Source organism: Monopterus albus, unplaced genomic scaffold (assembly GCF_001952655.1).
Source record: "Monopterus albus unplaced genomic scaffold, M_albus_1.0 scaffold4.1, whole genome shotgun sequence".
Classification (NCBI taxonomy): Eukaryota; Metazoa; Chordata; class Actinopteri; order Synbranchiformes; family Synbranchidae; genus Monopterus; species Monopterus albus.
In genome coordinates, this window is record NW_018127884.1 from 7314876 (window position 1) to 7329835 (window position 14960).

Below are 14960 nucleotides of genomic sequence, written 5' to 3' on the forward strand. Positions count from 1 at the left end.
ACGTGGAAGACGACAGCTAACACAAAGACGAACAAAGTGCTCTTTATACGAACCTCTTCCGCGCAGAGCTGCTGGTAAACTCTCTCCAGGTCCTCTAGCTCCGTCAATGCCGAGATGGTCTCCATATTCACAGAAGACACTGAGCCAGATTCGCATCTTTTCACTGACGACTGTCCACTGTCTGCCATCTTCCGCTACCGGAACTGGGCTCTGTATCAGCAGTCAATTCTCCCTGGATTTAGCCTGTCAGGCAACAGTTATTCGTAAGATAACATGGGCTGCGGTAAAAACACGCGGCCTCCTCGTCTGTGGATAAATTTGACCTCAACAGTAACCCTAATATTTTTCGTAACCACCTGTAAGATAGACCCACACGTTACCATCGGAGATAGCACTACCTGAAAAGCTATACTCTGGGTAGCAAAGACTCTGCTCTTGCGCATGCGTTGTATGTTTATGTACGTTCACAAATTTTCAAGTAGGCTGTATATAAATAAGTTCGAGTGTTTTTAGTACAAATGTCCTCACTTTTGTTACAGTCCTTCCACTGCAGTTCAAGAAGGAGGCAGAAGAAAATACTAAAAATATGCATATAGGCCTGCACCTTCATATTTTCCTATAGCCCGTAAAGTCCACGTGATCTGGTGCAAAAATAGTACCCTAAGTCTCAGTGTCAATTAAGTTTCATAAGATTGTCACACCACTTATTTGTGACATGTTTTATTGTGGTAGCACATAAGAAAGTTTGATCATGTGCTGGAGACACGAAGAGACACAAGAAACATTTTTACAGCCAATCTCTGCCTATATGTTCATGTTTGTGAGTCACTACAGGGTGAGTTGGAGCAGGAGAGGTTTGTGCTGGATGTCAGGACATCAGCTGTAAAACAACCCAAGTCAACTGTCCACTGACTGTTTGGCAAATATATCTGATGAAAGGAGTTTACATTTTGTACATGTTTGTGTGTTTGAATTAGTTCCAAACTGTTTATATAAGATGACAAATCAGTGATAAGTGTGGAAGAGAGCCACATCCTGTGTTCTGTTATCATGGTGTACCACAATCAGGAGGCTTACGGTCCTCTGGAAAACAAAAGAAGTTCCTCTCTTTCATGCTGAAACTCTTCCCATTTTTCCCGTAGCTCTGCCTTCTCCTTCTCTAGCTCTTCTGTCAGCTCAGGTCTTTGGCTTCCTCCTGCTGTGCTTTCCTCAGTGACTCTATTTTCTCCCTCTCTGCAGCTGCCTCTCTGGCATCCACTGCACGCAGCTTCTCAGCAGCTCCCTCTGATGTTCCAGAGCCTGAGCTCCTTTCTTCTGTGCTCTCCTCAGAGCTTCTTTCAGCTCCTGCTCTCTCCTCAGCACACACTTCTCTCTGTCAGATGCTCCTGAGACTTTTAATGCAAGTTTCAAAAGAAGGGTTTAAAAAAAGCCCCAAACTACAGTTCTTTTACAGGACGTCTCACTCATTAGCTCTGTTATCAAAATACAGCATTAGATAATCACTGTGGTGTAAATCACACCTTGTTTATAACCAGCTATAGGCAAAGAGTGTGATCTCCACTGCATGGTATGTTCATAAGTTTAGCTAGTGCTAAGTTAGCCTAGCCCACCGCAGTCTGCCCCATAATGCACTGCTGCCACCCTGTGTTATATAAGGGGCTACAACATTCTTTTCTTCAAAATATGGTATTATGTTAAAAATGAATGAATGAATAAAACATAAATAAGGGAGCAGTACTGCTTCAATGCTCACCTCAATAAAGAACTGCATACCGTATCAAAAGATACTGAGCACCTATTATCTGTGATTTCCAATACAAAATAATGATCTGGCAATTAAAGAATTATTTACAGAATTAATAAAAAGTCTGAAAAACACAGTTAATGAATACAACTGTATTTAGTCAAGGAAATGCAGATGAACAATACAGTTTTCCAACTTAAATGCAACATACTGTGCTCGAAAATGCATTATCAATTAAAACAATACTAAAGCTAAACAAGATAAAAATTACAGCTTTAAACAGAAATTCACAGGGTGAAAACCAACTTGAACAGAATAATCAATGGGAAACTTCCTCTATACCATGACATAAATAAATACATTAAGTCTTCCTTATACATATAAATGTTAAAATCATTCTGCAGTGAGCTGGCTGGCACAAGTGTTACACTGCATATTAAATATGCAGCATTTTATTAGTGCAAAAAAAAAAAAAAAAAAAACCCCAAAAGAAAAACAGCTGAGACAGCGGTGAACACTCAGTAGGAATGTATCTTAAAAGTGGTGAGTTATGGAGCATCCTGCAGGCAAATGCGTTATGTTTAATAAAGCACTGTTGGGATGGCATGAGGTAAGCATGTAGCATGTATGTATCTTTGTCTGTAGATCCTGTGGGTGTAAGAAAGAGACGCACCAAACAATCCAAACCAGTGCACTGCTTCTGTCTTCGGTATTAGGACATTCATTATTAGGACATTCAGCAGAACTGAGATGCAGTGAGTGACTTTAACCATAAACCCTCCAACACTTCCTGTGTCTTGGTCTGAGCAGGTTAGCATGGCACATATTTATACTCTCATGCATGTCAAATCCAGTGGTTCTACTCAGTGAAAAGATAAGTAAGGTTTCAGGATGACTGGTTTATAAAGGGGTGGTGGGGTGATGACCCCACTCTCTGGATTTAAGTAAACTTTAAAAGCAAAGAGTGTATGAAACAAAATCCTGTTAAAACATGTAATGAATTCAATAATTAACACATGTAAACACACTTTTTACACATTTTAAACTTGGGCTTAGGGTCTAAAACTTTGACAGTTAAATGAAAGAAGGTCACTAATCTCAAAATTCTGTTTCTTCTAATGTAAGCTTTAACATATTACTTGACCTGGAACCTGTCCTACATGTGAGTTTGACAGGCAGCTTTTAAACGTTTCCTTCTTCACAGTCAGTTTCAGTAGTTAAATGCTTTATCATTGTTGACAGGTTTTCACAATGGAAAACAGGAACCCAACATCTTATGAAATCCCCCGGAATTACTGTAGATATGGATGATCTAGCAGTGGATTGAAGGGTTCTTGGACTTCCCCCACCATGAAAGCTGTTGCTATGGCAACAGTCATTTCTAGTGTGAGTGATAGATTTAAAATTAAGTATTAAGATTTAGGCATTTTGAGGGGCAATGCTACAAATTATTCTGTTCTCTGTATATAGCTTATTTTACTCAATCCCTGTTATCCTATATATGCAGTCAACTATCACAGTTTACTTACTATTAATATACATCTCAACTCTTAAAAATAAAAAAATTAACTCTGCACTGCTCCATTATTCTGATTTTTACAGAGGTTGAGCCCCTATGGTGAAACATTTCAATTCTGCCATAGTCTCTGGTGAGAATCAGAATAATAGAGCTGTGACACATTTAGTGTACAAACAAATCACAATGGTGGCAGTTTAACATCCACAAAACAGCTATGTTCTCTCAGTCAAAATATTCAGTTCAAAATGAGGCAAAATGTAAATATGCAAAGTAGTCATGTGTAAAGTAAACTACCAAAGCAGCTGAATTAAAGGAAAACCATTCAGAGCCCAGTTTTGTCAGATATGTAACGTTTACACTTGGGTGTAAATATATCTAGTTCTTATTTCTCTGCAGAGCCTCACACAGGTTGAGGTTAGGATCCGGCTCCTGACTCATGATCTCAACACACTCCCATTCTCCACTGCAGCTGGACCGCTTCACCGCCTCGACCACCGTCTGCACATACAGACCATCCTCAAATGTTGGTGCCATGGCAACAGGTTCTCGCGCCCATGACCTGCGCTCCTCGTGAGCCTGGAAAGACTGTCTCAGTGCCTTTACCATGGAGCTCAGCCCCTGCAGGTGAGGCAAGGGCATGTCTCTCACCTCTGGCCCAACCCACCCGCTGTCATCTAACAACAGCTCCTCACCTTTACTCCCATTGCGTTGGCCATATAGTTCTGTTCCCTTGGCAACCAGTCTCCCAGTGGATCCAACTACCATCACCTCTTGCACAAATGACCCTGGCATGTTGAAGTTCAGGGTCACAGTGCAACACACACCAGAGCCAGAACCAGGTCCACCCATCAACATCTGGAAGAAACAAAAATCATCGCTGGTGACGTGGCGGATGCCTCGGATCAAACCGTTTTGTTGCACAAAGGTCCGCAGTAAGCCATGGACGCGATAGGCTCGAGCATCAGTCAGGTAACTTAAAAGGTCAATGATGGCAGAACCAACAGTGTGCAGACCCCCTCCTCCCATCAGCGCCTCACAAGTCCAGCCATACGACTGGTCCAGGAGGCTCGGGCCATAGACCCGGACATCACACACCTGCATTTGGCCAACATATCCCTCCACCAGTAGTTGGTGCATTGCAACAAAAGCTGGCAAGAAGCGCAGGGTATTACCCATGATGCTGAGCAGCTGGGGGTAGTATCTGGCTGCAGTCACCATCTTGAATAAATCCACAGTGGTTGCAGCTTTCTCACACACAACATTCTTACCTATACCTGCAGAGAAAAAAAGAAAGATAGGGGTTAATAATATTCAGATAAGACTGAGTTCAATTGTCTTTGAGTTAAAGACAATGAGTCCTAAATTTCAAAGAAATAATCACCCACATAAACCCTTATATGATTTTCTGTTTGTTAAACAGTTAATTGCCTTCTTTGAAATATTCTTATGTTGCCGGTAAAAGTGGTGATCATATGTTAATTACTACTTTAAGGGTACAAAGTTTGACACACAATTAATACTTGATGTACACTCAGTTGTTTCCCCCATTTATTGAAATGAGAGTAAAACAATTCAGAAACAGCTTTCTGTATAACACATTTGACATCCATATAATCATGTCATTCAACAACTCTGTAAGAGAGTTTTAATAAAAAGGTAGGGTTTATTGCAGGCCTGTTGTATTAAACTACATTTGTTTTAGCTAACACCACAAACTGCATTTGTCTACCTATTAGCATGGCAAATGAGTCTTTATTAATCTGATTTGAGACTGCAGGGTAGACTTGAAGTCTCAGAGCTCAGGCACATCGAGGAGCTGATAGCCATAGATGGCATAACTGTCCGGTTCCTGAGTTTTGGTATGAATAAACAGTCAAAATTCTCCTGTGACCAGATGTGATAGCAAGGGCTGTGTGTAGTTTTTAAATATAGATATCGGTGGCCTTAAGTACCCAATGGAATTAGTGCCATGGATAAATCCTTTGGCGTGGTCACACTCAGGAAGTTGCAACTAAGACAGGAAGCTGCAGTCAACACTCAGGAATTCCATCAGATTCAGTAAATTAACTTTAAAGATTGACTCTACTCTGAGATGACCGAGTGTTGATCATTTTTGTGTTAGTTTGCTGCTAAGAGATGTAAGATGTGGAATATTTAAGTTTTTGTTTTTTATCCCCTCAAGTTACTACATTTTCTGTCATCATGGCTATCATCACCATTAATTACATTTACAGGAAGAAATATGTTACAGTAGAATCCAGCCATCTTCAGTGCATACATCTTTTGTGAAGTACTATCACCACAGTGAAACATTTCCAGTCTGTTCTAGAGCCAACCTGCCACACCCTGCTGGTCAGGTCAGTTTGTGTAAATCAGATGCTGAACAGGAACGTAAGACCTGCACATTTTTAAACCAGAGCATCATCATTCACATAATCCCAAAATTTGTTTGGTAAAACAAAGAAAATTGCAGTTTTTCCATGAATAGCCACCAATATTCTCTTTTTTTTGCACCAGTGCTATATGTTTCATGGCTTGTGGTGGAGTGAATGCAGGTAAATGTTAAGTTTAGAAGTGCAAGTAAATACACTTTAAATATATCAAGGGTATTTGTACAGAGTAGCTTGGTGTAAGGAAAAAAGCCAGCACTTTAGTAAAAGTGTGTGTGTGACCTCTTACCCAGTGCTTTGACAGCAATCTGCCTTGTCATTGAGGGCGGGATATAGATGCAAACAAGGTCGACATCTGGGTGCAGCAGGACATCATCGGATCGACTGGTGTGAAATGGGATGCCGAGCTCCTTTGCCAAGCAGCATGCTTCCTCTTCACTTTGCCCCCAGAGAGCATGAACCTCAAAGCCTTCAGCCTTCAACAATGGGACCAGCACTCGGGCCGTGCTCCCGGTGCCAAACACACCAACTCCAGGCAACATGGCTGCGCCACTCACTGTGACCTTATGTGAACCATGGCCAGCCTAACATCTCAAGAGCCTATGATCCACTCGTCTGTCAGCGCCTTTACTACTGGGAAAGTTATCTATAAAGATAAATGAACAGCCTATTAACAGCTTGATAACAATAATCTGGGTTACAATTATTTCTGCTTCCATAAAGTACCCATCTGAAATTACTTCAAAAAATCACTTTACTCACTTTATTGTAATGAAGGATTTATGACCATGACAGGACACAATTAAATATATGCATGTACTGTATTTATATGTATATCATAATGTGACAATTACCAAAACCACAGACAATAACTTGCCTCATAGCACAATACCAATTTATCTCCCGGATCGACAGATTGCAACATGAAAATATGTGTATTGGAGCCTTAGACCAGTTTTTCTTATCAGCCATCTCTGACAGCCACTTACATTATGTCCTACCACATAGTTAACATGCCATTCTTCCAGTGTTCCACACCCACCAACAGGCAACACCTCTATAGCAAGTGCAATCTGTCCTTTTCCCTTAAGTGGCATTTTTGTATAAAAACATTCTCACAGAACAGCTGAATGTACAAATAACTTACCATATAACATTCATCCTGAACCAAATGTTATTGAACTCAGGAAGTTAAACCTGAGGCCCTCTCGCCTCTCCACCTCTTAATGTCCTAATCCTAAACTGTTACGGACGTGTAACTGTGAAGATTTCAGTCACCAGTAATGTTAATGTAAATGCCAGTGGCTGAAAAGAGCTGACGTGCCTCATTATTCTCGCCGCAGACATGTCTGTACAACATACTGATAAAAGTGAGTGTGTGACTGTGCACCTGCATTACCTATGTAACCTCTGGAGAAAAATAACCTCTCTTTCCTCTTCATACTGCATTACCTTAGGACTCAAATATTCGGATCAAACATAGATTTACCAGGCTGAAAGTCACTCATACACCTCTTTAAAGTAATCTAGTCGTGCGTGCTATGTTGCTCGTAACAAGGCCAATCGAAAGTGTCGTTATTGAGATTTTTACAATAACACAAATTTGCGTTAAGTGGCCCCCTATTTCAGCATAGATAGGCATAGCATTGTATGCTCCAGTGTTGTGTCGAAATCTGTTCCCTCGTCAGGATGTTTCCCCCTGTTAAAACTGTTTTCTAGTAGCGCCCCCCTCTGTGGTTATGATTAGGATAAGGGTAGGGTTCAGGTAGGGGATACACATCCCGACTGGGGAATAGATCTCGACACTACACCGGATAGCTAACGCTAACTTAACATTCACTAAGCTAGCTGAACAGTGAGGTTATTGATAAGGCTAGCTAGCTAGCCTGTTCAGCTAGCCAACGAGCTAGACATTCGCAAAGCATATCAAAACTTCACTTTACCTAGTTCACATATATAGCTAACCTGTCTAACGGTGTCAAAATGTGGTACAAAAATGTTTCGACTGCAAAATATAACATTAGCTACCTGCCGTATTTACACAGACATCAGCGACGTTGATAGGCGTTGAGCCGGGCACTGCCCAGTTGCTAATGGTAACTTCAGCTGCACTGTGGGAAGAAACAGAGATACTAAGAGAGGTTGGAGATGTGTCACCAACGGAGAATTAAGGAAGGGAGACATATGCCACTACTTCGTCCATACGCAAGTAAACACGTACAATAAACTTGTGGGTATAGGTTACTATCGGTCAAATGATCTTGAACACCCAAATTTTTCCAGTTGTTTTTGTTGTAGTTCAACAGCCAAACACACTTGTAGAATTCTATCTACAATTTAAATTGTATTGTTCGCGTAGATAGAACTGCTGCAGTTGTTTCTTCTTCTGAAGTTGGCTGTCTTGTTATTTTCTTCTGCACAGCCTTTTTTTTTGTTTTGGGCTATTATCCTGCTAGGTTATAGGATGAAACCTTGTAAAGGTCAGTTGTTTTGGTTAATGTCGTTTGCCAAATAATGCTTTAAAGGCTGTAGTAGTAACACAGTCTTTTCCAGCACTGCTTGTTTACAGATAGAATTTAAGTAATCAACATAAGTTGGGACATCTGTAGGTTTTCAAGGCTTCATTTACTTCCACACTGCTACAGAAAAGATACCCATTACTTGTCAGTTTAAAGCAAAATGCCAAACATTTCCTGGTTCCATTTCACAAGTACTTATTTAGGTTTAGACTACTGGCTGGACAAAACAGGCTCTGTGGTGGTGTCCGTGATTTTGCAGCTTTTACAAACCAAACAATCAAATCAGGTAATTGAGAAAGTTATCAGGACATTAATCCATATAATACAACAACAGTCCTATATTCTTTAGTAAGATAAAACAAATATGATTTTGTGAACATGGATGATGCACATGATCAGACTGATATGCAGCAGCTCTTTTCTGGGAACACTTTATTGGATTGGATATCTTATATGAAAAAATAGATAATTAATTATATTGTTCTAACTTTACTTTTCTTTTTGACTTTGTATGTGTAAGATGCATGTTTTGTAGTCTTGTAATCTCACATGGGATGGGGCAGGCATGAGGCTTGACACAGATAAATAACATAACCTTTATAAATTAGCACCTCTACCAGTAAACACATTAATACATGACTAATAAGCTTAATACTGTCATTCACACTATTCGACAAAGGTTTTTTTTCTACTTAAAGTATATTTTGATGATTGTGCTGAGCCTACATATTTTTACTTAAAAAATTACAATACAGGACTTTTACTTGTAATAGTGTATTTTACACTAAGTAGCTATATGCTGTACTTAAGTACAATTTTGAAGTATTTGGTCTGTATTTCAGTATTTTTATTTTTTGCTACTTCATACTTCACTACATTTTAAAGACAGATATTTGATAACTTTAGTAAGCCCTACTAGTTACTTTTCAGAATCAGATTAATAAAATAAAATACTTTGCTGATCCCTGATTGGGAATTTACAAGATACCCAGCAGTAATTCAAATTATAAGTAAAGACAATCTAGTCAAAATGAGCGCACTTTGGCTGCAACATTATGTGATGTACACAATTCAGTAATTACAGTTCAGTAATCTATTAGCCATATAATAGTCACAGTCAAATGTTCCATTCTGTATAATGAGTACTTGTATTTATTTATTTTTTTACTTCAAGTAGGCTATAATTGCCTGCTAATATTTTTGTACTTTTACTGATAAGTAAAATTTTGAATACAGACTTCTGCTTGTAACAGAGTATTTGCACTCTGGTGTTTCTACTTTTACTTAAGTAGCTATCTGAGTACTTTTTCCAGCACGGAGTACTTTTACTTACGTAAAAGATCTGAACGCTTTCTCCACCACAGCTTATACTAAATAAAAAGATTGCAGTGCCCCGTTTCCTTCACTGAGCTCAGGCGTGTGGTACTACACTCTGAGCAGCAGGGGCGCTACAATACTGACGGAAGTTGGCTAGGAAGCGCAAGGGCTCATGGGAGTTTTAGTTCTCTGTGGAGCATGGTTTTCATGATAACAGCGCGAACAGCAAAACAAAACAATTACGGTCGAAATTGTTTAAAAGAAAATCAGTCTCGGATTCAATATAAGTACAAACACCGTATGCTTTGGGTCCGGATAGATTTAGGTGGATTCAGTCGTCGTACGAGGAAAGGTGGCTCACTTTTGGTGGAAAAATTAACAGGAAGTCGTTAGCGTTGTGGGACGTGTAGTTCCGCTTGCAGGCCGCTGAGCGTGATAACAGCGCACAGAATAAAGAAACAACAATAAAAAACCGCAAACTTCCTCCAAACATTGTATTTTTATCTTCAGCGTTGAAGTAAACATGCCTGGGTTCACCTGCTGTGTCCCTGGCTGCTATAACAACTCGCACCGGGATCGGGACCTGCGCTTCTACACATTTCCAAAGGACACCGCGCTCAGGGAGCTGTGGCTGAGGAACATCTCCCGGGCCGGGGTCAGCGGCTGCTTCAGCACCTTCCAGCCCCCCACAGGACATCGAGTCTGCAGCGTGCATTTCGCCGGTGGGAGGAAGACCTACACCATCCGAGTACCGTCGCTCTTCCCGCTGCGGGGGGTGAACGAGCGAAGGAGTCGGCGTGGCAGAGGCAGGAAAGTGTCCGCGGCGGCTCCTGCCCCCGGCGCTGCAGCGACCTCCGGGATTGTCCTCACCAGTGTACTGGGCAACACGGCAGAGGGAGCCGAGGCCAGTGCTGGTGGCGAGGCGAGCGACGACAGCATCACCGTGGTTCAGATAGGCCAGAACGGGGAGTATCTGGGCACGGCGCGACTGCCCGCCCAGACAGAGGGGACTTGTTTCACCGCGCCGATCGGCAACGCAGATGAGCTGAACCCCGAAGACTCATCGGCCGAAACCACAGTGAACCAGTCGGCCGTGCAATACGTGAGTGTGACCAGCAGCCCGCTGGACCACTCATACTCGCTGACCACCGGCACCACGTCCGCTGAGCTGCTGCGGAAACTGAACGAGCAGCGGGACATCATCGCCTTGATGGAGGTGAAGATGAAGGAGATGAAGGCAACCATCCGCCAGCTGCGGGTGGCCGAGGCCAAACTGCAGGAGGAGGTGCGGGAGCGGGACCGGCTGCTGTACGGCAACTCGGTGGCTTTGAACGTCCGGAATAAGATCTGATGGGCAAACATCACCGGAGAGGACCCGTTACAGAGACTCAGACTAAAGGACCTGACACCGAGGGGTTTGAACACAGCAGACCCAGCCCTGTTTTGTCTATTTTGTATAAAATTACGAGCGAAGACAATTTATTTTCCACAAGTAGAGCTCATTTTTAGTAGGCCTGATGAAAAAAAGGTTGGCTGGCTAGTAGCAGATAATAATAATCTCATTGCTAATAACATAGAAACACGCACAGCCCAACCACGGTCAATAACACATTTTCTTCATCCAAGGGAGACTCGTAGTTTGTTACAAGTTAGACAGGCTTACATATTTATAAACAGACTGATGGGAAGACAGAACGAAGATGCTCCAGACGGCCTAGCTGCATATAAAGTTTTTCTCCTTAAGATTTCTCTTGCAAAGTTTGTATTTCCTTACTTAGATATTGATATTAGGAGGTTGTTGCAAGAAATGATTCTCTCACAAATGATTGCAGAGATAAAGTATGCCAAGATGAAGTATCCATAGGACTTTTTGTAACCAAAACACTACTCTTGGCACACTTACAGTGTTAGTGAGTGAGATAAAACTCTACCTTGGCTTTATCTGAGTTGCCTTTAAAGGTACCAAGTTATTTTTCTTTAGTTTGGTTGCTAAATAAATGTGTGTAACAAAAAAACGAGTTTAACACTTGAAAGGGCACTTAAAATATTAATTTTTTTAAAGGGTATTTTTTTGAAGACGCATTAAATTACATTTGCCTTGCTTTTTTTTTTCCTTACAAAGGAAGTACACAAACAAAAAATGAGTTTAACACTTGAAAGGGCACTTAAAAGATAATTTTTTTAAAGGGTATTTTTTGAAGACTTGCATTGAATTGCATTTACCTTGTTTTTTTTTCCTCTTTACGAAGGAAGTACACAAAGATGTTTTTTCCAAGATCCCTTATGCAACATGGATCTTTGTCTCTGAGGCTGTTCTGTGAAGCAGCACAAGCTTGTTTCTGTGTGATCAGTGAATTTTATGTACCTGTTTATGGTCTGCATCTCTTCATCCTAAGTGTTTTACAGACAGGATGTTACATGCATTTTACATTTCTGAACTGGCTCTCAAAGTTACTCTCTTATTCTCATTTTGAAGTAAATTTCATTTTGAAATAGTGCTGAGTAATTTCTCACATCAGCAAATGTCCTGGATTTGTCCTGTGCCACAGTAACAAACAGAAACAGTCAGGAGAACCTGTGCTATTTGTATTGCCTTTATATTTTGTTAAGGTGGTGTTGGCTCATCCCACCGGGGTAAAAACTCAGTTGACTGTTAGTGAGGACTTCTGCTTGGACTCTTTTTTTTTTTTTTTGGAAATGAGATTAAAAAAAGGTGAAGTGACTCCAGTAACCTCTATGTCAATGTCTAGGGGTACCTTTTTTGCTGTAGGCAGTGAACAAGCAAGAATACTTGAAATTAGGCAGGAGCATTTTGACAGTTACACAACACAGACTTTGCTCCACAAGATGATGTTTTGGCGCCAGTGTGTTTTCTTCAGAACTTAAAACAAATCCCATCAAACCTCCAAAGACCCTGGAGGTGTCAGAAAGACAGTTACAGTGGATCACATTTTACAGCATTCATTATACAATATCTAACAATAGTGCTCATATATATCTAAGACCCAAAATTATCTTTGTCATTTTTTTTTAACCTTTATTAAAATCCCATTTAGAATGGCAACCTCTTTTTCAAGGGAGACCTGGCCAACACAGCAGCAATGCAAGTTTCATACAGGACAATACTACACGAAATGCACAAATGATATGTATTCAAAAACCAGGCAGCAATGTATAAAGGGTGTCAGTGTGCTAAAGACGGAGACAAGTTGTAAAGCAATCATTCATCATGCCCTTAAATTTAATTTGTGATGTCAAATTATTTTATTTCCCTCTGCAAACCATTCCAAGTATTTGCAGCAGAAAACACAGTTCAGTGTGTACACTAAGGGACAGACAGCAGATATGTCCTGTGATCCACATTAACACTGGAAGATGAATCTGAAATAAGTCTGTCTAGAATGTTTTTATAAATGAAAATATACCAGTGACAAAATGGTGCATAGAGAGATACGACAAGCCAACTCTGGAGTACAGAGTACAGCGGCAGGTTAATGGTCTTTATTTGGTGACACATCCTAATGCACTGTTAAACAGAGAATAACCTATGAAGACATTGTGTAGTCAAGAACTGGTAAGACGAAGGTAGCAGCCTGAAATAAAACCCTAACTTCAGTTCTAGTTTCTTCACAAAATTGTCAGTGTGTTGCTTTAAAAGAGAGACGTTCATCAAGCTGCACATTGAGATTTCTATAACAAGTTATATACTGTATATTTTCTCCCCCAGAGGTGTCAGCAGTGAAAATAACATGGTTTGTTTTGTCTGTATTCAGTACAAGCTTGAGTTGAGTGAGCTGACACTGTAAAACAGCTTTCACACAGAGAAACACAGCAATGAAAAAGGTTAACATACTGTAGTGATAGACTAGTATTAACCTCAATATAAGCAGGAAAGCTCTGTGGGTGCACATAAGAAATGCAAACATATAAGAAATATACAAAGATAAGTGAATGGGTAAATGCATGCCTCTTAATGTACAACTAGACATTAGAAAACCATATAGAATAACCTAACAAAGAGACTTAGCAACAAGAAAATCATCAAACCAAATATACATGAGAGGAATAATAAATATAACAATGTAAAACAGATCATACCAGAATAAACTAGTAAATATGAGTCATTTACAAATGTTTAAGTGACAGATATACAAGGAAATAACAAAGAATGACTCAGCTACTGCACCTTTTGAAACAATTTATAAGCTCCTGAGTTTAGCATTGTCTAATGTATTCATATTTTTCAGCTGTGTTGAGTTGTGGAAACCTAATAAAATTTGTATCATATTCCTAATTGTGGTTTCAGTGTGTGTCCCCATACAATGTAGTATAAGGGATAATCAGTTGTTTAGGTACTTGACTTTTTTACTGGTTGAAAGTAGAGCAGGGGGATAAAAGCTTGAAGAGCAGAGCTGTAGCTTCTGTCTGTCTGTCACTGTCTGCTGTTCCCATTAGGGGTCGCCACAGCAACATGCTGAAATTTGGCATGTGTTTTACACCAGATGCCCTTCCTGATGCAACCCTGAATCGAACCAGAGAGCGCTGAATGCTAGCCAGCTGTAGCTTCTGTCTATATGGCCTAATTTGCTTTATCCATCTAACTTTTTATTGGCAGTTTTGATCATCATTTACGTCATTGTTACTCACATCAAAGCACTAAAACATTTAATGTCATATTGATGTAAACATGTAATGGAGTTCCTGAACCCCAACCTGAGGTTGTCAGAAACGGCACGCGATGCGGCCGAAAGGTGTTAGGTGAACTCATTAAATGGCCAGACGAGGAAGTAATGAACAAAACCCGTCTCTTTAATAAGAGAACTAACGTAAACAAAAAACCACACAAGACACGGTGGAAACACAAAACTCACGGTCGGTATAACACTGAAGCAGTCCGAAATAAGAGGGCAAGGCAGAACAGAATAATCCAAGGTAACAGTCCGGGTCAGAAACACAAAATACCAAAACCGAAGAAAATGCTGGCAAGTCAGAGCTGGGGTCTAGAACAATCTGGTAGCGTCCTGGTGGGAGGACGTTGCCTAAATAGAGGTGCAAACAATAACGAAACTAAGGTGAAACCAATGTGAGTGATGAAGAACGCAAAAAGACAGAAACTAAGGTGAAACAAAAACAGGAAGTAACGTCAAAATAAAAGCCGGACAGTAAGCAGCGGAACCGAATCATGACAGTACCCAGCCCCCCCCCCCCACACAAGGATGGCTCCCAGACAGCCAAACACAAAACAAAGCAAAACCGAACCAAGCAGGGAGGGAAGGAGGGGGCCAGGCAGGAGGGCACGAAGAAAGAAAAACAAAACCCCAAAAAACAAGACAACCACAGGGACCACAACACTGACAAGGGGAACCCGGACCAAACAGGCAAAAGAACGCTGGCATCAGGGGGAGAGGGGCGGCGTCCTCGCCGACCCCCTCAAACACTGGCACCAGGGGGAGCGGGGCGGCGTCCTCGGC

The 14960-nt window shown here is 40.9% G+C and overlaps 3 protein-coding genes and 1 long non-coding RNA gene across 5 annotated transcripts in view; 2 read left to right on the forward strand and 2 right to left on the reverse strand.

The window, feature by feature from the left end:
* The window catches only part of cog4 (component of oligomeric golgi complex 4), a 9541-nt gene extending 9105 nt beyond the window's left edge, over nt 1–436 (reverse strand). The window contains 1 exon segment of the mRNA XM_020608208.1: nt 54–436. Coding sequence (XP_020463864.1) covers nt 54–188 — 135 coding nt within the window. The 5' untranslated portion in view covers nt 189–436.
* A 2688-nt stretch (nt 437–3124) lies between these two features.
* On the reverse strand, nt 3125–7761 carry gfod2 (glucose-fructose oxidoreductase domain containing 2). 2 transcript variants are annotated; one of them, XM_020606464.1, is made up of 3 exons: nt 7682–7761; nt 5943–6299; nt 3125–4537 (listed from the first exon to the last, which is right to left on the reverse strand). In XM_020606464.1, the coding sequence occupies exons 2-3, from the start codon at nt 6193–6195 to the stop codon at nt 3639–3641; spliced, it is 1152 nt and encodes a 383-aa protein (XP_020462120.1). In that variant the 5' UTR covers nt 6196–6299; nt 7682–7761; the 3' UTR covers nt 3125–3638. The 2 variants fall into 2 exon arrangements, with proteins under 2 accessions (XP_020462120.1, XP_020462129.1); XM_020606473.1 differs by lacking the exon at nt 7682–7761 and adding an exon at nt 7053–7624.
* The window catches only part of LOC109963735 (uncharacterized), an 11425-nt gene continuing 4222 nt past the window's right edge, over nt 7758–14960 (forward strand). Inside the window, exon 1 of the long non-coding RNA XR_002275435.1 lies at nt 7758–7862. This is a non-coding gene — a long non-coding RNA (uncharacterized LOC109963735). The remainder of the gene's footprint in view (nt 7863–14960) is intronic.
* thap11 (THAP domain containing 11) lies at nt 9992–12608 on the forward strand. Its single transcript, XM_020606480.1, has one exon. The coding sequence runs from the start codon at nt 10013–10015 to the stop codon at nt 10838–10840; it is 828 nt and encodes a 275-aa protein (XP_020462136.1). The 5' UTR covers nt 9992–10012; the 3' UTR covers nt 10841–12608.

Bases quoted from the DNA above. Each gene is read 5' to 3' on its own strand.
- gfod2 (XM_020606464.1), bottom strand. From the start codon at position 6,195: ATGTTGCCTGGAGTTGGTGTGTTTGGCACCGGGAGCACGGCCCGAGTG. The intron at 4,538-5,942 runs GTAAGAGGTCAC...TTTTCTCTGCAG, and splicing joins GATTGCTGTCAAAGCACTGG to GTATAGGTAAGAATGTTGTG.
- thap11 (XM_020606480.1), top strand. From the start codon at position 10,013: ATGCCTGGGTTCACCTGCTGTGTCCCTGGCTGCTATAACAACTCGCAC.